Source organism: Rhineura floridana, chromosome 7 (assembly GCF_030035675.1).
Source record: "Rhineura floridana isolate rRhiFlo1 chromosome 7, rRhiFlo1.hap2, whole genome shotgun sequence".
Taxonomy (NCBI): domain Eukaryota; kingdom Metazoa; phylum Chordata; class Lepidosauria; order Squamata; family Rhineuridae; genus Rhineura; species Rhineura floridana.
In genome coordinates, this window is record NC_084486.1 from 90949051 (window position 1) to 90976536 (window position 27486).

At 42.7% G+C, this 27486-nt stretch overlaps 3 protein-coding genes across 8 annotated transcripts in view; 2 read left to right on the top strand and 1 right to left on the bottom strand.

Annotated features, from left to right (window-relative positions):
• The window catches only part of WDR33 (WD repeat domain 33), a 66840-nt gene extending 54805 nt beyond the window's left edge, over window positions 1–12035 (top strand). For all 5 annotated transcript variants that reach the window (XM_061636405.1, XM_061636406.1, XM_061636407.1 and 2 more), the window contains 8 exons: window positions 472–624; window positions 1502–2515; window positions 5012–5114; window positions 6561–7026; window positions 7409–7575; window positions 7691–7771; window positions 8899–9084; window positions 11390–12035. In XM_061636405.1, coding sequence (XP_061492389.1) covers window positions 472–624; window positions 1502–2515; window positions 5012–5114; window positions 6561–7026; window positions 7409–7575; window positions 7691–7771; window positions 8899–9084; window positions 11390–11619 — 2400 coding nt within the window. In that variant the 3' untranslated portion in view covers window positions 11620–12035. The remainder of the gene's footprint in view (window positions 1–471; window positions 625–1501; window positions 2516–5011; window positions 5115–6560; window positions 7027–7408; window positions 7576–7690; window positions 7772–8898; window positions 9085–11389) is intronic.
• Window positions 12036–17400: 5365 nt separating this feature from the next.
• SFT2D3 (SFT2 domain containing 3) lies at window positions 17401–19912 on the bottom strand. Its single transcript, XM_061636433.1, has one exon. The coding sequence runs from the start codon at window positions 19699–19701 to the stop codon at window positions 19054–19056; it is 648 nt and encodes a 215-aa protein (XP_061492417.1). The 5' UTR covers window positions 19702–19912; the 3' UTR covers window positions 17401–19053.
• A 177-nt stretch (window positions 19913–20089) lies between these two features.
• The window catches only part of LIMS2 (LIM zinc finger domain containing 2), a 43872-nt gene continuing 36475 nt past the window's right edge, over window positions 20090–27486 (top strand). The window contains exon 1 of one of the 2 annotated variants that reach the window (XM_061636431.1): window positions 20090–20494. Coding sequence is in view for 1 of the 2 variants with exons in the window: in XM_061636430.1 (XP_061492414.1) it covers window positions 20484–20494 (11 nt within the window). In the remaining variant the exon portion in view is untranslated. The remainder of the gene's footprint in view (window positions 20495–27486) is intronic. The other variant, XM_061636430.1, reaches the window with a different exon arrangement.

Below are 27486 nucleotides of genomic sequence, written 5' to 3' on the forward strand. Positions count from 1 at the left end.
GCTGAAAATACCTGAATTTTGCCAAGGTATGGCAAATATGCATGTGCGCCACAACTGTGAAGTCCTTTCCTTGCTGGTAGGTGGTGCCAACTTTTAGATTCCCTGATAGTTTGTGAGGATATTGGTTTGCATGGCAAAATAAAATTCTAGGCCCTGAAGTATAGAGAGGAAGTGGCACCAAAGAGTACAAAGATTGGCCATCCCTGTCCTAGACTATGTCCAAAACTTCCCTGCAGTTTCACATCGCAAAGCAATATGTCTTTTGGGCAGCCTATATGCCGTAAACAATCATCTTGTTGAGGAACCCCAGCATCACCAACGGTACAGTCTGAAACGTGTATCAATCTATCCTAATTCACCCTATTTTAGAACTTTCCTCAACACCCAGCAATATCTAATCAATTTACTAGTCTTTGCATGATATGTTTTGTCAATAACACCATAGCTATGCACCTTTATTATCCTATTCAGGCTTGGATGCAGAATAAAGTTCCTATCCCTACACCAGCTGAGCCACTGAATGACCGAAAGGAAGATCTTAAACTGGAGGAAAAAAAGAAGTCACAGGCAGAGATTGAGCAAGAAATGGCAGCACTTCAGTACACCAACCCACAGCTTCTGGAGGTATGTAAAGTCAAGTCACTGATAATGTTTTCATGAAAGCATTTGTCTGACACCAAAAATGAAAGACACCAATAAGAATGTTGTTGGGCCATATTGCAATATCACTGCAGATGTGATGAACGGAAAATGATTTGGCTTGGCAAATGGTTGGAAGTTACATGATGCAGTAAGCAGGTCTATCCCTGAATACTGCTTGGATGAGAGGCTGGGAACCACATAAAGCTATTCTGTGTGCCAGAATGATAATAATGAATAAATGGTTGCCACAAAACCCTGTGAAGAAAGTGGGGGTTTTCTGCTCCTGACAGATGTTGTATGCTGCTGTACTAAACATTCTGTTTGAGAACGTTATTGCTTCCCAGCCAGGTTCTTCATTTTGTTTTTGTTGAAACAATAATTAAAATTAGAAATTGCCTGGTTCATACATAATGATAAGCTGAGGTTTGCTTAGCCCAAGTGTGGCTTGTTTGAACATATGGACCCAGCCCAAAGAATAGCTATGGTTCAATTTCTGGCAGGAAACTACAGCGTACAGCCATGGCTTGTTGTTGGCTTAGGAACCGTGGCTTGTTTATCTTTAGTTTGGCATTGTGTCTAAACCCAACAGTCTTGTTTAACCATGGTTTGTTTGGCCACCCCACCCTAGACACTCACCAAGGTACAGAGGCATGAGTGGCTAGAAAATCAACCAAGCTTTGGAGAAACAAGCCATGGCATGTTTGCTTGTCCACGAGGCTCAGTGTTTATTGAATAAACCATGGTTAAAACAAACAACGGCTTAGCATTATGTGTGAACACAACCACAGCAAAAGTGTACTTTGGCTGCCAGTAGTTCCTCATTTGTGTGGATGTGTAAATTAGCTTCTTCTTTTTTTAGCAACTGAAGATTGAAAGGCTTGCACAGAAGCAAGCAGAGCAAGGTCAGCAGCAGCCACCTCCAGGAGGACCCGTTCATGGACCTCAGCATTTCCCAGGACAAGGTCCAATGTCTCAGGTGCCTCAAGGCTTTCAGCAAGCCCATCCACCTCAACAGATGCCAATGAATATGCCTCAGATGGGACCACCCGGGCCACAGGGACAATTCAGGCCTCCAGGACCTCAAGGACAAATGGGGCCCCAAGGTCCTCCTTTACACCAAGGAGGTGGTGGACCACAAGGATTTGTTGGGCCTCAAGGACCGCCACAAGGATTGCCAAGACCTCAAGAGCTTCATGGGCATCAAGGAATGCAGAGACATCCTGGCCCTCATGGGCAAATGGGCCCTCCAGGGCCACCTGGTCCACAGGCTAATACTGGACCTCAGGGTCATTTAGGCCCTCAAGGCCCACCTGGTCCACAGACTCATTTAGGCCAACAAGGTCCGCCAGCACCACAAACCCACTTAGGTCCTCAAGGGCCACCTGGTGGTCAAGGGCCACCTGGTCCAAGAGGAATGCAAGGACCTCATGGTGTACAAGGAGCTCAGGGGATACAGGGTCCTGTGTCTCAAGGGCCCTTGATGGGACTTAATCCAAGAGGCATGCAGGGACCTCCAGGACCACGGGAGAACCAGGGACCTGGTCCACAGGGGATGATGATGGGCCATCCACCACAAGAAATGAGGGGGCCACATGGTTTACTGGGACATGGTCCCCAGGAGATGAGGGGTCCCCCACCTCAGGGTTCAATGATGGGACCTCCACAAGAATTGCGTGGCCCACCAAGCACACAAGGACAGCAGGGACCTCCACAAGGTACTTTGGTAGGGCCTCAAGGAAACATGCAAGGGCCACCAGGGCCTCAAGGACAGCAGAATCCTTCAAGGGGGCCACACCCTTCCCAGGGCCTCCCACCTTTCCAGCAGCAGAAAACTCCCTTGCTTGGTGATGGTCCTCGGACCCCATTCAATCAGGTATGTCTGGGAAGGATATTGTTCTCAGTATGCTATCTTGTCAGGAAGAAATTAATACATTTAAAAATATATAACATCTTGTTGCTCATAACGTAATATAATTATCAGAGCAGTGATTTAAATAATCTAAAACTCATTAAGAACAAAATTGTGAATGTTGCTGTAGCCCTAGTTGAAATTAGATGGGCTTTGTGATGTGTAACTTGTGTTTAATAATCTCAGAATATGGGTGAGATCCAGTGTTGTACCAGTGGACATGACAGAATTCCCCTTCCTCCCTGGAGCCTCCTATGCCCCCTCAATCTGCTCCAGAAGGTCCTCCAGCCCCTTTACATCAGTGGAAGACTGTTGCTCAAATGCAGTACCACAGTTGAACGATTATTTTACTAATTCTAACAGATTATTATGAATATGGAGTTCATATTGGAAACTGATATGCTTAGGAGAGCTTATCTGCCCCTCCTCCTTCCGCCCTTTCCTTCTTCTCTTCTTCAACTGTCCGAGAGAGAGGAGACATCTTTGTCTTTGCTCTCTCTCCTGAGCCATGAGGGCAATACCCACGTCTGGGCATAGCACCTCCAACTTATTTAGTTAGCACTAGGTATGCCTTTCCCTATCTACTATGTATTTCTATAAATAAAGTAGTTTTTCTAATTTTACTAAACCTTAAGTCTCAGTGATCTCAATGCAGGGTAAAAGCCTGCTAATTAGGTAAATGCACACACGCATCTCAGACAGTTGACAATCTCTGCTCATTTATACAGATTTATATAACAGTTCACAGATATCTGAGGCAATATGAAGTACAAAATAGACAAAGCATATCAAGAGATTGTTTTAAATATTAATCAGTTTTTTTTTCAGAAGCAGGCCCTAATCTTGAGTGCTATACAGTGAATTCTACATGCCCAACTGGGTTTCCAAAACTTATTTTCAACAGCAATCCCATATTTATCCCATGTTAAAGCAATCTTTGTAAGCCACTGCTGAATATTTCAGTATTTGATGCAGTATAAGAAGCTGCTGCAGAGGGTAAGGATGAAGGCTTTAAAAAGTCCTCTTGGATCATAGTCAGTGTGATGCAGATATTAAGGTGGTGTGTATGGCATTGGATCTTGATATTTTATTATTTCTTATAGTGTAGTTCTATAACACAATAATATTCTCATATTTTAGAGCTGATAGAAGTCGAAAGAGAAAGAGAGAGTCGTATTATGAAAAGAAAAACAAAAGCAGCCCTGGCTGTAGCTCTACCCACATTATCACATCATATGTATGAGTTGAACTGCAGCAGCTGGGCTTATGAACACTCACTCCCCTGCATAATTTTTTTTGAAAAGTCCTAAATCTGTTCTCTGTTAGTTTGCTTATAGGATGACAGATGCAAAGAATAAAAATGCTTATATACTTTCAAAAGGTGTATAGAAGAGGGACTTTTGGCAGGGGCCTCTTGTTGGGCAAGGCTAAGTAAAACTGCATCTGCCCAAAGTTCCTCATCTGTACAATTACTAAAGGTAAGGAAGCCCTTTTTCTCTCTCTCTAGGTAGGTGTTAAAGCATCTAAGAGTATAGGGGGGCACAGGTCATGTAAGTATGGTAACTGCTAGAGTAGACTACAGTAAAACTTTCTGAAGATTTCCTTGATTTTCACTTTGTTTCTTCTGCTTGTCTTTCATTGCCCTGGGCATCCTGGCTCCACAATAGTATGTTAGTCATTTCTTGTTCTGACCTGCTATATTATTTATAGATGAAGTTATTCCAAAGCTGGGAGGGAATTCCTTTTTAAAGTTGATTGGCTTTTCCCCAATCAACTGAGAACCTCCAGTCCATGGGCTAAATTAGGCCCAGCAAGACTCTTAATTTGGCCCACGAAGCTTGTTTTCTCCAAGCAATGCCCACTTGCCCCACACCTGACAGTATCACATCAGATGTGGGGCACATAAAGATGCAAATGCAAAGGAACAATAAAGAGCCTTAAAGTGTATTCCCACTTGTTCCCTGGCAAGCAGGACTTTCATTCAAGTGAAATACAAGCCTCACTGGAATTCGCTACCAAAGTGGGAACTCCAGAGTGCAGCCAATCTCTATCAAAAGTGGGATTGAAGGCACTGTCAATCAGCTGATTGGCCATAACTTCAAGCCTTGCTGAGTTCCTTTGCTGACATGGTTTGAATCCAACCAGCACCTACAAAGGAACCTTTTTCCTGTGCAGTTTGGCTTGAGTACAAGCCACGCTGCGAACAAAAAATTGATTACCTCTTATAATGATGATGTCAGGTGACTGACAAGTGCGCAGCCCCACCCTCCTGTGAAAATGGACTGCAGGGAGTCAGGATGCTCAGGATCTGGTTTGCCAGCCAAATTCTATTCCCCACTCCTGTCTCAGAGTCAGAGGAGAATCCTGTCCTGCCTGTTCTCCTCCCTGCTTAGACACAAGGGACTTTTAGGGTAAGTACACTTTCCCTGTTGCTTTAATTCCTGTTTTTATTTCTCGCAGGAAGGACAGAATCCAGGTCCTCCACCATTGATACCAGGACTGGGGCAGCATGGAGGCCCAGGCCGTCACGGTCCTCACAACCAAGGGCCTGGTCCTAATAAAGGTAATTACTAAACACACTGTTCCCTTAGAATAAAGGACATAAGCTCACTATTATTGCCAGGCAAGCTTTGCCACCATCTTAAGTGCTTTATAATTCCAAGGATAGTGCATAGGCTATGTTAGGCAACGTGTGTTATGGCACACTGGATCTGGAATTCTCTCCCCCTGGAAATATGATCAACCCCTATGCTAATGATTGTCAGACGTCATGTTAAAACTTATTTGTTCTTTCAGGCCTCTGGGGGTGGATGGTTTAGGAGAAGCTTGTATCTCTCTGCTGGATTGCATTATAATATATATTTATGGCTGAAGGGTTTGTTTTAGTGAACTTTTATTCTTATAGTTTATTGAAATATTGTAAGCTGCTCTGTGAACCTTCATGTTGAAGAGCAGGATATAAATTAACAAAATTAAATAAAAATATTTTACATGTTTATTGTGTTTTGGCACAGTAGGAACACCTAGTACCGCAAACAGAATAATATGCATATACACCATTAAAACAAGCAAAAAAATTCCAATGAATCCTTGAAAAAAACCAGCATGCATGTTGTGGCAGAAGGAAATAAATTAGGTAATCACTCCCCCATAACCAGAGGGGTAGAGGCATTGTTGCCCCACCTTTGGCCCTTTCTGAGATACCCTTGGCTCAGGTTGTCTTGGGTTTTAGAAGTGAATACTAACATCTTGAATTGTGACCAGAATCTGACTGGTAACCCATCAAGCACTTTCAACAGTTTATTGTATGCTTGAGGCAGCTACATTATGACCCAAATCATCTTCAGGGAAAACCTCTCATAAGATACATTACTATATCAAAGTCTCAGGTTACTAGACTTGATAAACAGCAAGGTCTTCCAAAAGGACAAGCTGCTGAAAAGCATTGCTGGTCACAGCTGACAAGTCTTTTTGTATAGTTGCAGAAGCCTCCTTGCTATGCAAGTTCAGTATGTTTATAATAGATAATAAGATACATTAGTTAAGGTGTATAGTTACTTCATGGTAATCTAGATGTACTTAGACCATCAGCTGGAGAGACGCAGCAACTATTATGTAAAACCAACATGGAGGGCTCCAACTCCCACAGTTACAGGCACCTTGTCAATGAGGTACATCTTATTTTTGTTTTTTGAATTGTGACTGTTCTTGATATAGAAGATTGATTCTCATTGATTCTCGAGTCTTGATCAGCATAATGAAAAAAAGTTGTTTTTAAGCAAACTTTTATCAACTGTGGAATATGTGGAATATTCATCCAAAAGATTACATGTGTTGGACTGATTCAGATAGCCTGTGGTAATAGTGTGCACTATGGGAGGTTTTGATATTTTGTTGTTGCTTGTACTGCAGTGTCTGTCTTTATGGAGTATGTTCAGTTTTAAATAATAAATATTTTGTTTTAAATACTTTGTTGTAAAGGTCTCACACAGATTTCCTTTATCTTAAGGTGATTCTCGTGGACCACCAAACCATCACATGGGCCCTCTCTCAGAAAGGAGGCATGACCAGAACAGCGGTGGCCCAGATCATGGCCCTGAAAGGGGCCCCTTCCGAGGTAGCCAAGAATGGGGTGATGGTAGAGATAATAGGGGCATTCCAGACAGACGGGGACCTCATCCAGATTTCCATGATGACTTTGACCGACCAGATGAATTTCGTGAAGACTTCCATCCAGACAAGCGATTTGGCCGTTTACGTGAATTTGAAGGACGGGGAGGGCCGCCCCAGGAAGAGAAATGGAGACGAGGTGGTCCAGGCCCACCTTTCCCCCCTGACCACAGGGAATTCAATGAGGGAGATGGCAGGGGTCCAAACCGTGGACCTCCTGGGCCTTGGGATGGACGGAGACCTTCAGACGAGAGATTTCCTCATGATTCCGAGGATGCACGATACCGAGGAAGAAGAGAAGAAAGGTAAGAATAATTCTGTTTTATGTGTTGAAAATGAACAGTTCTCTCCTGGTTTCGTATTATAAGAAATGAACCTCATTTAAGTGAATTTGTACATTTTATATGGAAATGGAAATTTCTTTATGTAGGAGCCCGTCAAATCATCATTAATAAAACAACATTATGAAAATTACATTCTATTGAAACTTCAAATTAATAGGAATAGAGATCAGTTACTTTGGCCTGGTTCCAAATAAATAAATAATGTTTTTAATAACACCATCACATTCCAGCAATTGCAGGTATTATTTTAAGTAAGTGGATTTCTGAATTGAAAATGGCCTTTGTCAGTATGGAACTATATAAGACCAAGTATGTTACATTTATTTATATCTCTTTGGTACAGCTTTAGGAGAGGAACACCCTCAAGACATGAGGGCCGAGGACCCAGGGGAAGAGACAATTTTCCTGGGCATGATGACTTCATGCCAGAAGAAAAATTTGACTCATCAGAGGAGAATGCAAGAGGAAGAGATCATGGTAGTCGGGGACGAGTTCGGGGTACTCCAAGAGGTAAGAGAGCCTTGTTGAATATTTCATGCCAGGTCAAAGCTGGTAGATGACAGAGTTGTAATTCATTTAATTGTTCCTTCAGCTTCTTAACATCCTGCATCTGTCTGTTATATAGGCGGACGAAAAGGTCTGCTTCCCACTCCAGATGAGTTTCCTCACTTTGAAGGAGGCCGAATAGATGGGAATCGAGAACCAGGTGAAAATATACTAATTTATGCAAGACTGACCACCATTGAATGTTGTGGCTCATTCCCTTCCATTTTCCATTTTTACTTCATAGTTAGCCTAATAAAATCTAGAAGCACTTCACCAGATTTTATATTAACATTTATCTGAATACTGGATTTTAACAACAAAAAAGTTGTATGAGGATAGCAACAACTGTCCAAATCTCTGAAGCCTTCAACTTTTCAGCCTGAAGGAGGCCTGTAATAAACAGTGAAGAGTAACCTACTGCATCCAAGTTTCTTAAAAGGGCAATTCCAGTGCTGGAAGGCAAGATTATGTGTGACCGTGAATGGGTTTGTGTGTGTATGTGATGGAGAGAGAGAAAATAAATGGATTATGAAGGGGCAAGAGAATGGAATGGTAAAGGGAAGAGGGTGGCAGAATGAAGAGCGGGGAGTGTGTGGATGGATTTGTCTGAAGGAGTGATTTGAGAATGTGGATATGTGGATTGATGGATTTGTGTGGATGAGGCACTGATGGAACTTTGCTCTGCCCACTTTGGGCATTGGCCATGCCTACCACAGTCACGCAGTACCCATAGGGCTGAAAATGTTTTCCCATCCCTGCCCTTACAGCATGTGGCTGCCAGCCCTTTCATCCCAACTTTCAGAGAATGTGTGTGCTTTCTGCAATAAGCAGTATATCTTACTCACCTTTCTCCCTTTGTGCCACTAAACATAAGTACCTTTCACTCTCACTGCCCAAGCCCCCCTCCATGCTTTTACCTGTTTTCCCCAGTCTCCCCTAAGACCAAGCCGTTGGTGATCTTTCTGCAAGTGCTGCAGTTCTTTTTCCTGGCTCACAAGAGATATGTCCATAGCCTGTTTCCCTTTGATTTCTGACCCCCTCAGTCTAATGAAGGCAGAATGCAGAATAATTGCAGCAGCTCACCCGAGGTGGAATAGAGGTAGAATTTCAAACAAAATCCACCTTATAGGATTCTGCTTGCCTTCATCATAAGAGACAAGGAACAGGAATTATTTGAATGCTTAACTCAGAAAAGGCAATGAGACATCTTACTGAAATTGAACACTAGAAAACATTTATTTTGATGTGATTTTTTACATTGTGACCTAATTTCTTTCATCATGGCAGGTCCCCGCCAGGATCATCCTCCTCATGATGGTCACTCTCCAGCAAGTCGAGAACGTTCTTCCTCGATCCAGGGAATGGACATGGCATCACTACCACCTCGCAAGCGTCCTTGGCATGATGGACCAGGAACCTCTGACCACAGAGAGATGGAGATCCAAGGAGGGCCTCCAGAGGATAGAGGAAAGGGTAAAACAACCCTTGAAAGTTAGAGAATTGTCTTTAGAATTTTTAATTCTGTATTTTAATGTGTCAGTTTGAAATATGTTGAACAATTTTTACTGTAATACACTCAGTTGGGGTCTGCAGTGCTAATTTTTCCAACCAAGAAAAATGGTTGCTTGCTTTGCATTTGTGTTTTACACCAAGAGAACTGAAATTAACAGGAAGCAATTCATAGTTCTTTCCGAAATCATCCCATTAGTCTACCTCAGAATGGAAGTCCTGATAGAATACAAATCCTGCAAGTCATTTGCTGTATCTGTTTGTGTCCCCATCCCCCTCACCCAGTTGTGTCTCTTGTCTCCCCCTTAAAGCAGGGGTGGTTAACTTCTTGTCCTACTTATCATATGGGACTCAACTCCCATCAACGGTCAGAGATTATGGAAGTTGTAGTCCCAACAATATCTGGAGGGCCACAGGTTAGTTTTTAGCTCTGAGTGGGAGAATGGGAGGAGCAGCATGTTGGGTTTGCAAAAACAACAAAAAAAGCTGATACTTACATTTCACTCAGAGCTGATTTACTTTGACTTATATTTAGTAAACAGTGCTAAAATCACATACCATGTTAATTTTGCATAATAAATAAATAATTATCTCAAATGTCTTTTCAGTAGCCAAAAGTATTGATATATTTGATTAGGAAAAAAATAAAATGTAATTACAGAATATTTGATTAGCTGGGGTGGTCAATCAATAAAGTGCACTTAGGGTGCAATCCTATGGTCCCTGGGATCTCCTCCCAGGGACCATAGTTTGTGGATCTCCCTTTCCTTGGGCAGAGCTGGAGGTCTCCCCATGGAGGCCTCCTCTCAGCTCCAGAAATCTCCACAGCTGTCCCTTATCCATCATCAGTGATGCAACAAAAATGCAAAAAAAAAAAGATCCAGGGGCATGTGTGAGGCATATTGGGGGAAGCTTAGGATTGATCCAAAGCCTCTCCTCACATGCTCCCAATACAGGGAATATACGCAAGCTCTGGAGCAGCCATACCAATTTTCTTTTCCATTGGAACCAACAGGAAGGTAATTTAAAAAAAAAAGCCAATGGAAAAAAATAATACAGTCCTCAACCCACCCACCTTGCCAGGTTTGTTTTGAATTGCAATTTTTTTTATCTTGCATTTCCCACCCCTTTTGATTGCACCCCCAAAATGAATTAAATGTTATATTCCAACAAATTCAGAGCTCTACTTGGAAATAATGTTATTGTAATACTTGTAAATATGTTAGGACATATCAACCCAATAGCAAACACTTCTCTTTGTTTAAATTTTGAGAAAAAATAGAAGGCACTGAAAATTAAAAATATTAGTTTTAGCAGTCAAAGCAATGTGCATATTATGTGTGTTTGCTTTCTAAGGAGAGTCACTGAAAAACGTTAGTGAACTTTTAAAGTTCTCTGTTTGACTAGTAGTGATGTCCATTTATTATGCTACTATTTAATTTTATGAAGTAATGCTATTTAGAACTGAAACCATTTCTGTTCATCACTGGCCAGCATTAGCACTGCACTGGAGAAATAGCTCTGTGATTGTGGTACATTTCCTGTCAATTCCACAAACACTAGGTGCATTCAGACCACACACTGAAAGAATACATAACAGGAGTTGGGGGACTGTACAGACTGATCCTGCCACCACATCTGCCAGCCCCAAACCCCTGCCACCCACGCATCAATTGGCATGTAAAAGGGCTCTAATGTATGGATCTCTTTAACTGAAGAGGGACCCTGATCTGGAGTTCTATGTACCTATATTGGCATGCATGTAGAGCCCCCTTGAACACCACATGGTGGCAGGGCTAGCCTGTCTAGCCCTGTGATACTTCTCATGTTCAGCACATTGGGAGGGAGTTATCTGAAACCCTCCCCTAGTGGATTCTAGGAATGGAGTGTTGGAAGGGATAAAAATATTGGGTGTGGGGGACACCTCACATGAGTGGATGAGGGTGGCTCTGTCCTGCAATGCTGTTCTAGAAGAAATAGCCATACTCTGTATCATCAAAGTGAAAGATCCTAGTTTTTAAATAGCCTTCTCCATCTTTAGCTTTCCAAGATTGTGGAGCATTCAGTGCACATTTTCTGTAAGAAATTCCAGTTTTTTTACTGTGGGCACAACATCAACAGTTGTCCTTTTAGCTATCCCTGTCACTTTTGCAGAGGGGTAGGAGAGGGGAAAACAGATATCATACTTTGATTTTATGTATTGCATGATTAAAAAACAAGAAACTAGCACATCATTTTCTTATTTTAGTTTGCAATGTTTTTATTCCAGGGCGTGGAAAATCAGGAACTTCACAGAGAATGTCAAAATCTGGGAGATCCAGCTCTTTGGATGGAGAGCACCATGATGGATATCATAGAGAAGAATCCTTTGGAGGAACTCCAGGAGGCAGTAATCCTTCCAGAGGAGGGAGGAGTGGGAGTAATTGGGGAAGAGGAAGTAACATGAACTCAAGCCAGTCAAGGCGAGGAGGTTCTAGAGGTGGCGGAAGGGGTCGATAGAAGAGGTTATGACTGGGCAAGACCCAGTCTTTCTAGGACAGTATTTAAATACACCTGTTGCAGAATCATTGAGAAAGTAATTCTGCAATCCCACAAACCTGGACTCTATACATGGAGATAAATGAATGTGCATTAGTTCTTAAGGTCTATTCAAAGATTACATGCCAGCTAGTAATGCCATTACAACTACCTTTGTTTCATTCTCCTTGCCATCCCAGTCCCTCGTCACTTCCATATTTCTTGCATCAATTTTTGAAGATAAAAGCTGGATTTTTTTTAGTGTTGTGAGACATGGAGCACCTCCACATATTTCAGTTCATGTCCAGAAGAACTTGTTTCTATATGTACAGTTGTCAGGAAAAAGTTAAGTTGTTTTTGTATGAATACAGAATGCAATTTGTCCAAAAATTAACAAATTGAGTCTGGGATTTTGTATATACATATTTTACTAGAGAATCTTTCCCCGTTAATTCCCATATAGTATCTTCCATGTAGTATACACTAATCCACAGACCTGTCTTATCTTTTTGGATACAGATGCATTTAAGCCTCAGTGTTGGTTCACACAGAGGGAATATGAAGATAGACATCAGTCTTGCCTTAGTTGATGGGAGCCCCTTCCCTCAGCTGTCTAAACAATCAGAAGACTTTAATTCATGCATTTCACAAAAGTGAGGGCTGATCCAGAAGGTGGAATTCAATGCTAGTCCTACTTAGAGTTGTCCCATTGAAGTTAATAGACATGACCAACTTAGGCTCATTCATTTCAGTGGGTCTACCCTGAGTAGGGCTTAGTTGAATAGAACCTATATTGGCTGTGTTTACATCATATGAGGATATCCACTTGAAACTTGTTAATATACATTAGTTACTATCTGAGGCTTGATTTAGGACACTGTGCTCAAAACTGATGCATCAAAATAAACATTCCAGTACGCTGCCATCCTACCACCTTAGATGAAATGCAGAGAAAGGCTACCATTCATTGAGCCCTATCAAATGCTGCTGAATACTAGATAGCCTTTGGCTGAGCTGTCTCTGGCTGATCTGCCATCATATATATATTTAGTGGGTGCAGTACACGGCCACGGATGGGGCAGAATGTACAGTCCCGAACAGGCTCGGTACACGGCCACAGATGGGGCAGAATGCACCGGCTCAGATGGCTAAGTACACGGCCACGAGTGGGGCAGAATGTACAAGTGTAACAGCGGTGGCACACGGCCACGGATGGGGCAGAATGTACCGTTCAAACAACTTTGTATAGTATCAACAGCCTTGGTACACGGCCACGGATGGAGCAGAATGTACAGTTCAGGCAACTTTGTATAATATTAACAGCCTTAGTACACGGCCACGGATGGGGCAGAATGTACAGTTCAGACAGCTTTGTATAAAATTAACAGCCTTAGTGCATGGCCACTGATGGGGCAGAATGCACAGTTCAGACAGGTTTGTATAATATCAACAGCCTTAGTACATGGCCACGGATGGGGCAGAATGCACAGTTCAAGCAGCTTTGTATACTAGTAGCAGCCTTGGAACTTAGTAGATGGACCTGTATAGACTAGAATCCTATCTACAACACACACACCAAGGATAGATCGTGCTGTGGGAGCAGATCTGAAGCGTCAGGCTCTGCTATCCCCAGCCCTTTCAGTATTGAATATGGTCTAAATAAAAAGGGCGGGAAATTGAGACGCGCAAAATGGCGCTCGAATGAAGAGCGGGAAAAAAATGCGATCAAAATGGCGGAGGGAAGAGGAAGGAGTAATGGCGGACACTAAGGATCAGCAATGCCAGGAAATTATATGCGAAGGTACGACCTCAACTGCGTTCTACAGCGGCAGTGCTGAGAGACGCAATCGCGGCTATAACATCCAAGTATGAGATACTCCGCTAAGGAGACGGCCAGCCAAATCCCCGAAACAGTTAAGCAGTAGCAGGGAAACTGAAATTAAGCCGCAGACTTCTAGAGAGCGGCGCGGCGAGACTTTTTAAAAAGGGCGCGGAACGAGGCGGGGGAGGCAGAAAGCCCAACTGATAATAGCCACTAAAAAGGAAGTGGGGACAGCCGCAGCCTCTTAAGGAAAAAAGTCCTCGCGAAGGTACGACCTCAACTAAGAAAGGGTCGACAAACGGAGAGAGCCGCAACAGCAGGCTCCAGGGGTAGGCGGGGAGCCAAAAAGGCACGAAAAAAGCGGCGGCAGAACAGTAAGCTGCAGCCGCAAGCTCCTCTGCTATCGAGGGAGAGAGAACCGCAGCCGCGGTCTCTCTAAGTAGCCGTTAGGCTAGAGCTGGGGAAAAAACCCTGGCAGGGAAAACTTCGAGGGAAATTTCCCAGGGGTAACAAACGAACAAACAGTTCAAGACAAGACAGAGGGAAGGAAATAACGTAGAATCACACACAAAAGGTCTTCACACTCTGTCACAAAAACACTCAAAACTTATCTAAACGCTAGTATATCCAACTTGCACGGACGAAGGCAAGAATGAACTGGAGAGTGGGAGGGGCCTGACACCCCTAGTCTTGACTTCAAAAAACATTCTTGCCTTCGGACGATAGGTGGAGCTGTAACCCGCTTGATGGCATTCCTCCTATGGAAAGCACCCTTCAGATGAGACCAATGGTCCATTTTGGAGGTGCAACTTTACATTTGTTGGCCTCCTTAATTAAAATAGTCACATAAAAGTTCTTAAAATTAGCCCTCTTCAGGCTTTTGGTTTAAATACACAAGGAGCAAGCTGGAACATGCAGGATATGGCCCACTCCCAGTGAAGCTATGTGCACTAGGCATACTCCCCAGCCAGTGTTTGGTCAGCATTAGTCTGAAGGTGATTGCCTCAGGGTTTCCAACAAAGGACAGCAATTCAGTATCCTACATCCAAGTAACACAGTTCCCTTCAGACTAATATTAATCACATAGCGGGTGAGGACTGCACTCAGCACACACAGCTTCATTGAGGTGTCAGGACTTGCTCCTTTGTGAGCTGAAACTGAACACCTGAAAAGACTATTGTGGTTTCTCAAACAGTAATTAATCAGCCAGTTTACAATGTTTTTATATTGTACTCCAAATAAAAATGTACCACTTAATGACTCTGTTGACATACAACACTATGCCACACTATGCCAAACCATGGCTTAGCCCACAAAAGAAGGCGTACAGTTTCCCAGAGTGAAAATAACTGGCTGCCATGCTACCTAGGGTTAAGCTATGGTTTTGCTTAGCATCACATCCAAACCCGGGTTCATGTTTGCCTCATTCCAGACAAACTATGAGCTATAAGCGAGGTTTGTTCTTGGCTTACCACTCATTTTTTTAATGGAGGCAAATCACATGTTCAGGTTCAGATGTAACGCTAAGCCAAAGTGGGGCCTAGCCCCAGGTAGCATGGCAACAGCAGGAGTAGGGGATGATCCCAGTAGCCATGATATTCATTCCAGGTGTCTGCCCATTTGCTCATTCATGCTAAGCTATGGCTTGGCTTAGAGTTATGTGCAAACCAGGTCAGTATCAAGAAAGAATGGTTAGGTATAGTCTATATTCTGAATATTTAGACAACATATTAGAACTTATATCATTCTCTCACACACTCCCGTTCTATGAAGATTTTCTTGGGAGTTCCACTGTTCCAATTGTATTTACAATTGCATCCTAAGTGCTCCTAGATTGCCTACAGGGCTTTGTAGGATGACTGGGATATTAGACACAGATTACAAATTAAGAGCTCTAGCTTGGACAGGAAAAATATTTTTTAATCAACAGTATTATATAGTAAGAAACCTTTGTTCTGATTTCTATCAAAGGGTAAAAAACCTGTTAATGTATACAGTAAACATATTAATACAGACTCCCCCAAATGTTTTTTTCACTTCCCTTGCATACAAAAGAGACTTATCAAGACCAGAAATTTTCAGTTAAGTTTAAGCTACCTATTAGTGATGTGTGAAGTCCAGCTTGCACTCTATGTCAATAAGGCAAATTATAAAAGCTGACATTTTCAAAATTTTAACAATCCAACAAAGACTTGAGTGTTCCATGCATTTGTTTTAAGTCATTTGCTAAACTGCATGCCAAGCATGGAACCAAACAACCCCTGAGCCTTAACTTCTGTCATAAAGGAATCCTTCCCTTATACTTCTCATTACTCAGTTTTATTAACAAAAATTACAAATTACACATCTCCAGTTTTGCACTGACTTGTTTTACAAACAAGACAACTGATGTATAGATGTTTCTCCATTCCTCTTTGGTAGGCGGTTTATCCCAACAGTGGAGTCTGCAGAGAAAAATAACCAGAAAAGGACATTTCCAGTGAAGTTTATTTTCTGCTTTTAAATTTTGTTTAGTCTTTGTAGACATTCTCCTCATCTTCTTATAAGAAGCACTGCTATCTCTGTGTTATACCAGTATGTTTCTGAAGGGAAGACTGGACAAGATTAGAATTCCTCAAAACTTTTCAGGTAGAACCAATGCACTGGCAATCCTGGCTCATCCTTAACCAAAGAAGAGAGATCAGGAGCCAGCTCTGGGAATGCCTGTTCCTTCCTCCTATAAGCAAATTCCCACCAATCTTAATCAGAGTTAATGGGAAATGTCCATATCAATCTTAGGCACAGATAACCAACAGTCTAAAAACACTGCAATATTGTTGGTAAGGATTAACCATAGTTGTTATGGTTGGTGCCAATGTTTCCCTGCAGCTGGCACAGCAAAAATACGAAAAGGGTACCGTCCCCTTCTACCATGGCCAGCATGAGCAGCCAGGTTTAAGATGTGGTGAATGAACCACCCTCTGCTCTATTGTTCTCAGGCCAGGGTTAGCGTAGCTCTGTTAAGCTGCAATCCCATACCTGCTTACCTGGGAGTAGGTCTAATTTAACTCAGTGCAATTTTCTTCTGAGAAGACACAGGACCGCACTGTTAATTGTGCTCTGCAAGATATTCTAATTAAGACTAATTAAAATAATCCAATTTAAATATTTCAAGATACAATTTAACAAGACTTAGCACTATTTTGATTCAGAACTATTTGTCATAGCATGATTACATACCAATGCAGGACCCACAAATCACAAGTATGAAAATTTAAATAAAAATACAATATTAAGATGGCGTATCACATCATAAAACCACAATCCTATGCATCTACAGTATTTTAAAAGTGCCATTAGGACTTATTTTTGAGTAAACATACACAGGATTGGACTGCACATCAAGTTATCTGTACAAGTGGTCAAAGTATCTATTCAAATGCACTAGCTACTGAACTCCTTCCAACTACTACTCTTCATACCCCACACTGATGTAGCATTTGTGCATGATAGTAGCTCTCTAGCATTCCTACTACAGCAAGCCTTTCTCAATAATATACTTCTGAACTGGTAGCTATTTGCATATCATTTTTAATTGTTGTCAGAAGAATGTTTTCTTGATAGCTACATACTTTGAACTACTACTTTATATTTGACTGTATAACCTCAACTATTTTGCAAGGCTAAGACTAAGAGCAACTATTAAGAAGCTGCTTAAAGGTTAGTTTTAACAAACTTATCTGCAACTTATACTGAAAGTGTAATGTTTGCAGCTGCTGTAGATTTAAGTGGTTTATGGATTGCATATGTAGAGTGAAATGAATGCACTTCACTGTGGTGGTTTTGGTAGTAGCCATTTTGATATATTGATCAGGTGTAAGTGATACTACATCCATCACACCACACATTAATACTTCTAAGCTATAGAAAGAACTGGAGTCTGTGCAGTTCAGAGCAATATGTGTGTTTTTAAAAATCTTCCATTTATGTATGGGTTATGACAGAGAGGTTATTCAACTTCCAGAGATAACCCCATGATACAAAGGAGTTTCCTAAAACAAAAATGAGAATACTCTATTCAGGCACAGCTTTTTCACAGATACTGTGATTTCCCAAAGAATCAGAGTGACGTGGACTGCAGCAGCCATGTGGTCATACTGTTTTGAATATTATCAGGCATAGCAGTCATTGCTTGAATAGGAAGTGTTACACTGGAAGTCAGCAAGAATTTGGTACACTTGTTATACTGCTGGCTTTTAATAAGGCAAGAGGTTACAGGGCAATTTGGAATGTTATAATGCTAGGACTGAATGGAAGAAGGTCACAACTGCTTGAAATTTTAGTCCCTGCTCTGGCTCTGAAGAGCCAAAAAAAATTTGCCCTTCTCAGAGAGCATAGGGTCCAACTACATGCTACATTAAGCACACTTTTAGAGAAGCTTTTCTGAAGGGAAAGCAGCTGACCAGGGAAACAGTGAATAACCTTTTCTCCTGCTACCATGCGTAACAGGCCAGAAAGGGAGACCAGAGCCTTCCAGACGGTTAACCCCCTGAAACATACACACAATGCCTTCTCTCAGGTTTACTGCTGGGAGGGGGACATGCAAGAGAAAGCAGAGGTTGTTCCTGTCTACCTCTCTTGCACACCCACTCTGCTGCCCAAAGAGAATGTGCATGTAGGTAGGACTGGGTCTGTGGTGTTGCCTAGAGAAAATGTGTAAGCAGCTGCCTGCCCCCTTGCCCCGTTTCTCTGGGCAGTGCAGTATAAAGGGTTGATCATAGAAAGAGTCACCATGTCATCCTCTCTATCACTCACTTGTCTTCCTCTAGTACAAAATTGGGAACTGAGCCTTATGTGGTCAATGGTAAGTGCAATGGTAATTGAGAGTGTAATTCTTGCTACTACTACATAATCATCACTCAGCTATTGACTCAGCAGCAAGGATCAGGCAAGTTATGCTTGCCACTACCCCAACAGATCATGTCCCTTCTTCCTCTGGGAATGTTTACCTGCTTGTCAACCCTCCCTCTTTGTGCAGTGCAACTCAGAGATGGCAAGAAATGGAGGATCAGCTGCTTCTCCTTCAAAATAGGTATGGCAGCACGGAAAACACTTTTATGAAAGCATGCTTAATGTAACTTGTAGCTAGATTCCAAAGCAAGTCTGGCATTAATGTGCTTCCTCGGGTAATTGCCACTGCTGCTACCCACTGCTGGGTGGGCCTGTTTACACACAAAAAAAAGTCAAGTAAGTGTGCCTTTGGGGAGGCACCAAAAACACTTTGCCCAGTTTCTTTTCCATCTTGGAGCCCTTAATTGGTTCAATTGCTTGAGTGGTTTGTTCAGCCAAATCTTTTATAACTTTTTTTTGCAATTAAATTCAAGTATCTTTTCCAGCTTGTTCATGCCAATCACAGTAAGGCTACTCAAGCGCTCCTTTGTCCTCCATACCAAAAGATAATCGGTAAAGTAACGTTCTACTGCAAAATTCCCCATGAGACTTCAGTGAATGTACTGTATTGCTCGCTGGTTTGGAGAAGGGCACGGGGCTCTTTCCCACAGAAATCGGATCTTGTTTCCCCAAGTCCAAGAACAAGTTCACCTCGATAGCTGCCCTCACACCGGCAGAGTTTTAGACACACGACGCCGCACGACACCGCCCAAAAGCCCTCCAACATAGCGCAGGCCGGTAATCCCGCCAGGTACCGACGACAACAAGTAAACTCCCCCGGTTACTAGCTGGACAACGGCCCCCAGAGTGGTGAGCAGGGTGCTCCGGAGCCCAAGCGCAGCGTACAGAGTGCCACCCACTGAAGCTAAGTAAAGAATGGCCAGGCCGCGGCGGTCCGGCTCGCCCAGGAGACGACTTGGGCCCCGCAGGAAGCCTGCGGCGCCTAACGCAAAAGCCGAGCCCAAGGACCAGAGCAGCGCAAACTTCCTGAGCAACAGGAGCGACCCATACAGAGTTGCGAGGCCGAAACAAAGAGCGGCCACCAGCAGGCACAGCGCGCTCCCCACAAGTCGCTGCCAGCGAGATAGACCCGTCGGCAACCACGGATCCGGCTCTGGTTCAGCTGCCCATGGCCATGTCTCCGTCGCGGGGAAAGGGTTCATCCGGCCAAGCCAAACCCCCCAACCCGAGCCGGCCTTCTCCGTTTCATCTCGTGATGGGCTCTGTGGCACTGACAGGACCGCCGAGGTGGTGCCGCCGCCGCCCTTCGATTGAGCTAAATATTCCTGCAATTGCCGGTTCAGATCCGCCATCTTGGGGAGGAAGCGAAGGGCCTCTTGGGAAAGAGCCGGGATGTAAAGACAGTCGATTGGCCGCTGTCCGTAGGAGTAATACACTTCCGCATTTTTGTTAGTCGCCAAGATAATAAGGGTGCGTCATCACGTGCTTGGCTCTGACTCTCGCATTCTATTGGGGCAAAGCTTGTCCGGAATAAGAGATACAGGTTTAAGTGGGTTATTGTTGAAAGGATGCTGATGCACGGAAACTGGCAAAGACCCTACTGAAACATTACTCAAGGAGGGAGTGGCGGGGAAACATGTAATGACTGCCCCGACATGGCCATAAGCATACACTGAGCTGCCTTAGGGATGTCCGTAGCCTTTGGAGCTGCTTCCACTGCAGCACTTCTATTTTGAGTTCCAATATCTACTCAAAATAGCAGACACCCGTGAAGCTTCTCGGAAAACACCCCGAAGTCCGTTAGCTCCTGTCCTGCCGTCCAAGCCCACGCGCTCCCACCGCCTGGCCCGCCTTGGCTATTTCATTATTTATTATTTCATTCCCTTTCTAGGAAAAGTATGTGCCGGGCCGAGGGGCGGGAAAAAGAGGAGGCGGCCGCGCTCTTGAGGGGGCGGGGGAGAGCCGCCACCGCGGCCAACACAGGGCGGAGGACAGAGAAAGCCAAACAGCATGGGCGCTGCCTGAGTCGGGGACCGAGTTACTCTGGAGCGCTGGCGGTCTCTCTCTCTCTCCTCTCGAACCTCGTATGTGAGAACGGCCGCCGCCGCCGCCTCAGAGCGGACCAAAAGCCATCATGACGGGCAGGTAGGAACTGAGAAGCCAGAATGCTTGGGGTCCCGTCCCTAGGGCCGACAGCGAGGAGGGGCAGACTGAGAGAGAAGCTCAGCTCTGAGAGCCCTCCCGCTGTCAGCCCCCTCCTGGCCGGTAATATCCCTTGCGCCCTCGGACCGGACCTTGGGAGACAGGGCAACGGCTGTCCTTTGCGAGAGGGGGCGTTCAGTGTGATATATTAGCTACCCACCAACAGAGGATAACGCTCCTGTCCATGAAAATTTCCTATGCGGGAATGTAGTCGTCCAGGGTCGAGGGTATGTGTCTTAGACCCCTTACTTTTTTTCAGAGCAGTGGCGCAGTGAGATCCTTACATATATAGCATTCTATGAGACAATCAGCATGAGAGTACATTAGTCACTGAGAAGAGTCTTCTAACATGCTTCTTTGTCTTTTCCTGTTGATTGGAGCCAATCAGAGTGAAAGGAGGTGATTGAGCCACTGAGAAGACTCTTCTCTGCAGCTAACACACTTCCCTTTCATGCTGATTGGTTCCTAGGGATTCTGTTCTTGTGGGAAAAGGTTTAAAAAGGATCTAATTCTTAACCCAGCTGCAAAAAAGGGGGGACATGGCTGTGTTAACATGAAAGGACCCTGCACTTCTGAATTTCCCACTATGCTACTGTTCCTATGTCATACAATACATTCTTTAAGGTGCCCCAAGACTCACTGTTGTTTTTGTGACAACAGACTAGTCCCTCTGGAATGCGGCACTGGCATTTTTGTTTTATTTGTTTGGTCAAATAACATGTTGAAAGCCAAGACATTTAGCTGTTAACTGGGCATGTGAAGTACAAAATGAAGGGAGTATCTCTGAGCATTTGCAGAGTGAGAATGAGGGACTGCAGGGAGCTTATATTAGGGATGGGGAAGCTGTGAAACAGTGAAGGTGATGGCAAAACAAAAAGAGCTGATAGCTTGGGTACAAAAGGATTGTAAAGATGACAGAACAATCAATGAGCCTTGTGGCACGTTCGCTAACAAATTGATTACATCATAAGGTTTTGTGAACTAAAGCCCACTTCATCATTCATGAAGTGAAATCTTAGTAGGGTGGGAGATGAATGGCAATGAGATTCAAAAATTACAGTGTTATAATTTAAACCTAAATATAAGTTTAAGGAGCAGACCCTGTGGCAGACCTAGATACCAACTCTGTCCCCCATCTCCACTCTAGCAACACTATAACAGGACCTAATAGTGTTACCCACAACATGAGGGGTTCATTCAGTAGCTCATCTTCCAATGTGATCTATGCATCATCTGCCAACAATGCCCTTTTGCATTCTACACAGGACAGACAGATCAGTCTCTATGCAAAACAATAAATGGGCACAAATCTGACATTTGAAATGATGGTATCCATAAACAAGTAAGAGAACATTTCAGCCTCTGAGGACACTCTGTCACTCACCTTGAGATGGCCATTTTTGAAAAATTGGAACTTCAAAGAAAGAACACAGCATGAAACTAATAATTCATCAAGAACTTCAGTGTTGTCTACTTGTGAGTTAAATCAAGATAAAGGATTTTTATCACACTATGTGTTTAATTAACTTAAAATGCCAGAATAGCTCTGCTATCTATGATTTCTTCCTGCCAATGGATCCCTTCCCCACTACAGGTGTTAACATAATCATCTTGACAATTATCACCGATCTGCTACTGTAAAAGGTTAAAGGTGTGTATATTTAACATATATTTAACCACTAGTTATCACTGACTGCAATTTTTACATCCTATTGCTATTCAGTTCCCACCTTACAATTTTCTTCTTTATATACCTGCCAGCTTCCACATCATGCATCTGAAAAAGTAGGCATGAGTCCAGAAAAGCTTGTGTCATACTAAATTTGTTAGTCTTTAAAATGCCAAGTGTCTTTGATTGTTTTTCTTCCAAGGGACTAGCACAGCTATTCCTGTATAAGTATGATGGCACTTTAACCTCTAGCAGAAGTGCCCATAACATAAATGTTTCCATTATTATCTATGCCTTGAAGGCAGGAAGTAGACTACTTTAGGTCCCAGGAAGGTCTGTGTTTTATGAACGAGCTGTCTTTTTGTATGTGTGTATTTATTTATTTATTTTATTTATTATTTCAATTTATATACCGCCCTTAGCAGAATAGCTCTCAGGGCGGTGAACAAACAAGGTAAAATACAATATATCATAGAAAAAATCACAAAAACATGTACAAACAAACAACAGAAAGCACAACAAAAACGAAATACAACACAAATTAAGAAGGATACATATTAAAAGTAGAAAGATTAAGAAAATTAAAAGATTAAAATGCCTGGGAGCATAAAAAGGTCTTTACCTGGCGCCGAAAAGATAGAAGTGTAGGCTCCAGGCGTACCTCTTCGGGGAGGCTGTTCCACAACTCAGGGGCCACCACAGAAAAGGCCCTAGATCTAGTAACCACCCTCCGGGCTTCCCGATGAGTTGGTACCCGGAGGAGGGCCTTAGATTCTGAACGAAGTGAACGGGTAGGTTCATAGCGAGAGAGGCGTTCCACAAGGTATTGAGGTCCCATGCCGTGTAAGGCTTTATAGGTCAAAACCAGCACCTTGAATCTCGCCTGGAAGCAAATAGGGAGCCAGTGCAGACGCGCCAGAATAGGTGTTATATGCAAAGACCGACTGGTCCTCGTCAATAGTCTGGCAGCCGCGTTCTGCACCAGCTGAAGCTTCCGAACTGTCTTCAAGGGCAGCCCTACGTAGAGCGCATTACAGTAATCCAATCTTGAAGTTACCAGAGCATGAACAACGGAGGCGAGGTCGTCCCTGTCCAGATAGGGGCGTAGTTGGGCTACCAGACGAAGATGGTAAAACGCATTCCGTGCCACCGAGGCCACTTGGGCCTCGAGAGACAAGGAAGAATCGAAAAGAACCCCCAAACTACGTACCTGTTCTTTCAGGGGGAGTGTAACCCCATCCAGAACAGGGTGAACATCCACCATCTGAGCAGGGAAGGCGTTCACCAGCAGTGTCTCGGTCTTGTCTGGATTGAGTCTCAGTTTATTAGCTCTCATCCAGTCCATTATCGCGGCCAGGCCACGGTTCAGCACATCAACAGACTCACCTGAAGAAGATGAAAAGGAGAAATAGAGCTGCGTGTCATCAGCATACTGATGGCAACGCACTCCAAAACTCCTGATGACCGCACCCACGGCTGCATGTAGATGTTGAAAAGCATGGGGGACAAGACTGACCCCTGAGGGACTCCACAATGGAGAGTCCATGGTGTCGAGTGATGTTCCCCAAGCACTACCTTCTGGTGACGGTCCGCGAAGTAGGAGCGGAACCACTGCCAAGCAGTGCCCCTGACACCCAACTCCACGAGTCTCCCCAGAAGGATACCATGGTCGATGGTATCAAACGCCGCTGAGAGATCAAGGAGAATCAACAGAGTCACACTCCCCCTGTCCCTCTCCCGACAAAGGTCATCATACAGGGCGACCAAGGCTGTTTCGGTGCCAAAACCGGGCCTAAAACATGTATTGCTTCTTGCATGGTGTGCCTGATCCCTAACATCTTGGACAACAGGAATCAGAGCTTCTTCTTTCCCAGCCTGTGTAAAAGCAATGGAACAGTGATAGCATAAGCCTAGCCTATACATGTTTACTCAGAAGTAAGACCTGCTGTGTTCAGTGAGGCTTACTCAGTCATAAATGTGCATAGAATTGCCACTGAGTGTGTTGCATAACATAATATCCTTTTCCAGTGCTTTTGGCTCCTTATAGCTCAGGTGGAATTTAGATTATGACTAGAAGGAATTAAAAGGGGCCATATACTTCACCTTCTCACACTTCCTTGTTTATGTGGAATTTTAGTTAAGTAACTGAAAAGAAGAAAAGTTACAGTTGGCAAACTGAATTTTTCAGCTAAATAAACAAACAAAGAATTCCTGAAATTTTATTCAACGATTTTTAAAAGTCATGTTTTAAATAATTCACTGTTAAGAATCTAATCATTATATCTCTATTTTAACTTGCAATGTTTACATCATTTATATGTATAATTATAAATTATTATAAATGATTACATCTTCTGAGATTAAGGACCCCAGATGAACTGATTCTTAACTGTACTTGTGTCTTCTCCAAAAATGGGAACTGTATGCAACCTCGCATAAGTAGCTTAACTGGTGAGAGACTATTTAGGACTGAAGTTCAAGATGAATAAGGTTGGTCAGGACGTACTTGAAACAAGTTCAAGTCTTGAAGGCCAGACAAATTGCTTCATAGAATACTGGAGGAACTTGCTGGTGTTCTCTCAGAACTTCAGTATCTCATGGGAGAAATCTTGGAGAACAGGTGAGGTATCAGGATTGAAGACGCTCCTGTTCCAGTCTGTAAAAGCTACAGACTAATTACTGTGACTTTGATAGTGGAGAATAAGTCAATTTTATGAGGCTGAACTAAGTAGGTCTGAGGCCAGGTTATTGCCTGGATGGGAGACTGCTTGGGAATTATAGCACCCTGGGTTCCAGGATGGAAGAAAGGCAGGATATATATGTAGGAAAATGAATATGTGCATTTGTAAACACTTTGATAACAGTGCAGTTATTAATAGAAGCGAGCATGGATTTCTCAAAAATATATTCTGCTAGATGAAACCCACCTTTTTTATATATAGGATTAGTAATTTAGTGGGTTGTGAGAATGCTATGGGCATAATTTAACTCAATTTCAGCAAAGCATTTGACAAAGTTTCCTGTGATATTTTGGTTAGCAAAATACTAAAATGTTGGCTAGATAGTGCCATCAGGTGATTCACAGTTGACTGGAAAACTGTATTCAGAGAGTGCTAATCAATGATTTCTCATCAAACTGAAGAGAGGTTTCAGGTGAGGTGCTGCAGGGCTCTTCATTGGACTCAGTACTCTTCAACGTTTTATTCAATGACTTAGACTGCATATACACTAACCCATTTGTAGCACAAATTCGTTTTTCTCAGTCTGGAATCATTCGTGCTCATCCTCAACATACTGTTTTCAATCTAGATTGACTCTAGATCCTGTTGTCTACAAGGGTGGATGTGGTTACTTGATGCACATTTGAAAAACTGCACATGCCCCAGGTGAATAAAGAAAGAAGTCATAATTGCAATCTTAGTATACACCGACCCACAATGTCATTGGGCACGTGTGAATACAGCCCCTATTGCCAGGACGACCTATACCTGTTTTCAAAAGGAAACACTACAGGGTAATGCAGCATCAATCTGCAACGAGCTCTTCTCTGGCAAAAAAATACACAATAGATCTAGATTGTGGGTGTGGACTATGTAGAAGAAACAAGTAATTTTCCAGAATGAAATGTCACAAGTACAAAGCTGTAGATGAAGAGATGGAAGGAGTGCTTATCAGATTTTGTGGATGACACAAAACTGACATTTGGATGACACTGAAGACCTTCCTCTTTCAACAAGCCTTTTAAGTTGAGACCTTATTCCAGTCTGCCTCTGTATTGGAATTGCGTTTTAATATGTTTTTATACCTTTTTTTAAAAACAATACTTTTTTTAACCTTTTTTTAAGATGCCTTCAAAGCTTTTTAAAAAAATGTTTTTAAAGTTGTTTTGTTTTAATATATTTTAAAGTCTTTGTGATGTTTTAAAGTGTTTTTAGTGCTTTTGTTTGCTGCCCTGGTCTCCTGCTGGGAGGAAGGGCAGGATATAAATCAAATAATAAATAAAATAAATAAAAACTGGGAGGGATAGCTAATACTACAGAGCACAATAATAAAATTCAAAATGAATAGAATTTATAGAATAAAAACTGAGTCAAAATTAACAAAATGAAATTGAACACATGCAAAGTTGTAAATTTAGGCTAAAGAAATAAACAAAATACCTGGGTAAAGGATGGGGGATACCTGGTTTTGCAGTAGTGCATGTGGAAATAACCTTGGGATTGTAGTCTATTACACGTTGAACATGAGTCAGCTATGCGACGTGGCTACAAAAGAGGTGAATGTGATTTTACACTACTTAAATAGAGCCATAGTTTCCAAGCCACAGAAAGTAATAGTTTTACTTTATTCTGCACTAGTCAGACTTCGTCTGGAGTCCTGTGTCCAGTTCTGGATGTCACACTTTAAGAAGAATATAAACAAATAGAAAAGTGTTCAGAAGAGGACAGTGAAGAAGATCAGAATATCCTATGAGGAATGGTTGAAGGAACTGGGTATGTTTAGTATGAAGAAGAGAAGACCAAGAAGGGACATGATAGGACTCTTCAAATAATACTTGTTCTCTGCTGCCCTAGAGGACAGGACTAGACCTAAAGAACTTAAGTTGCTAGTGAGTAGATTTCAGCTCAACATTAGGATAAATGTCTTGATGGTAAGAGCAGCTTGACAATGAAACTAATTACTAGAAGGCTCGCCCTCACTGAATGTCTAGGTTTAGGCAAAGGATGGACAGCCGTCTGTTGGGTATGCTCTCACTCTGGATTTCCAGGCATTCTCCAGCTTTATGATTCTGTGACTAATGGTGTTAAGGATGCATTATCATCTGCACTATGGCATATGCCACGTGTACTAGCCAGTAGTATGATGACACACAAAAAGCTAAGGCTGCAGTCCAGTACACACTTACTTGGGAGTAAGTCCCATTGAACCCAATGAAGTAGACATGCGTTAGATTGCAGCCTAAGATACTTTTCATCTCCAGATCTCTGAGTGGAACTGACATGTGCAAAACCAAAGGTACCTCTGTTGAAACATTTAGAACCATTGTTCTGAACAATTATTAGGAGAGCTATTGCTTCCAGTAGTGTTAAAAAACCCCAGACCTATGTTTTCAATATGTTAAAAAGCAAGCAGAATATAGAAAAAATAAAACTTATTTGTACATTACATGGTTTATAAAGTGAAACAAATGGATTTTGGAATTGTTATTTCTGACCTATAGTACAGGTGACTATATTGGGAAAGCTCTGTTATCATCTGCTACTTT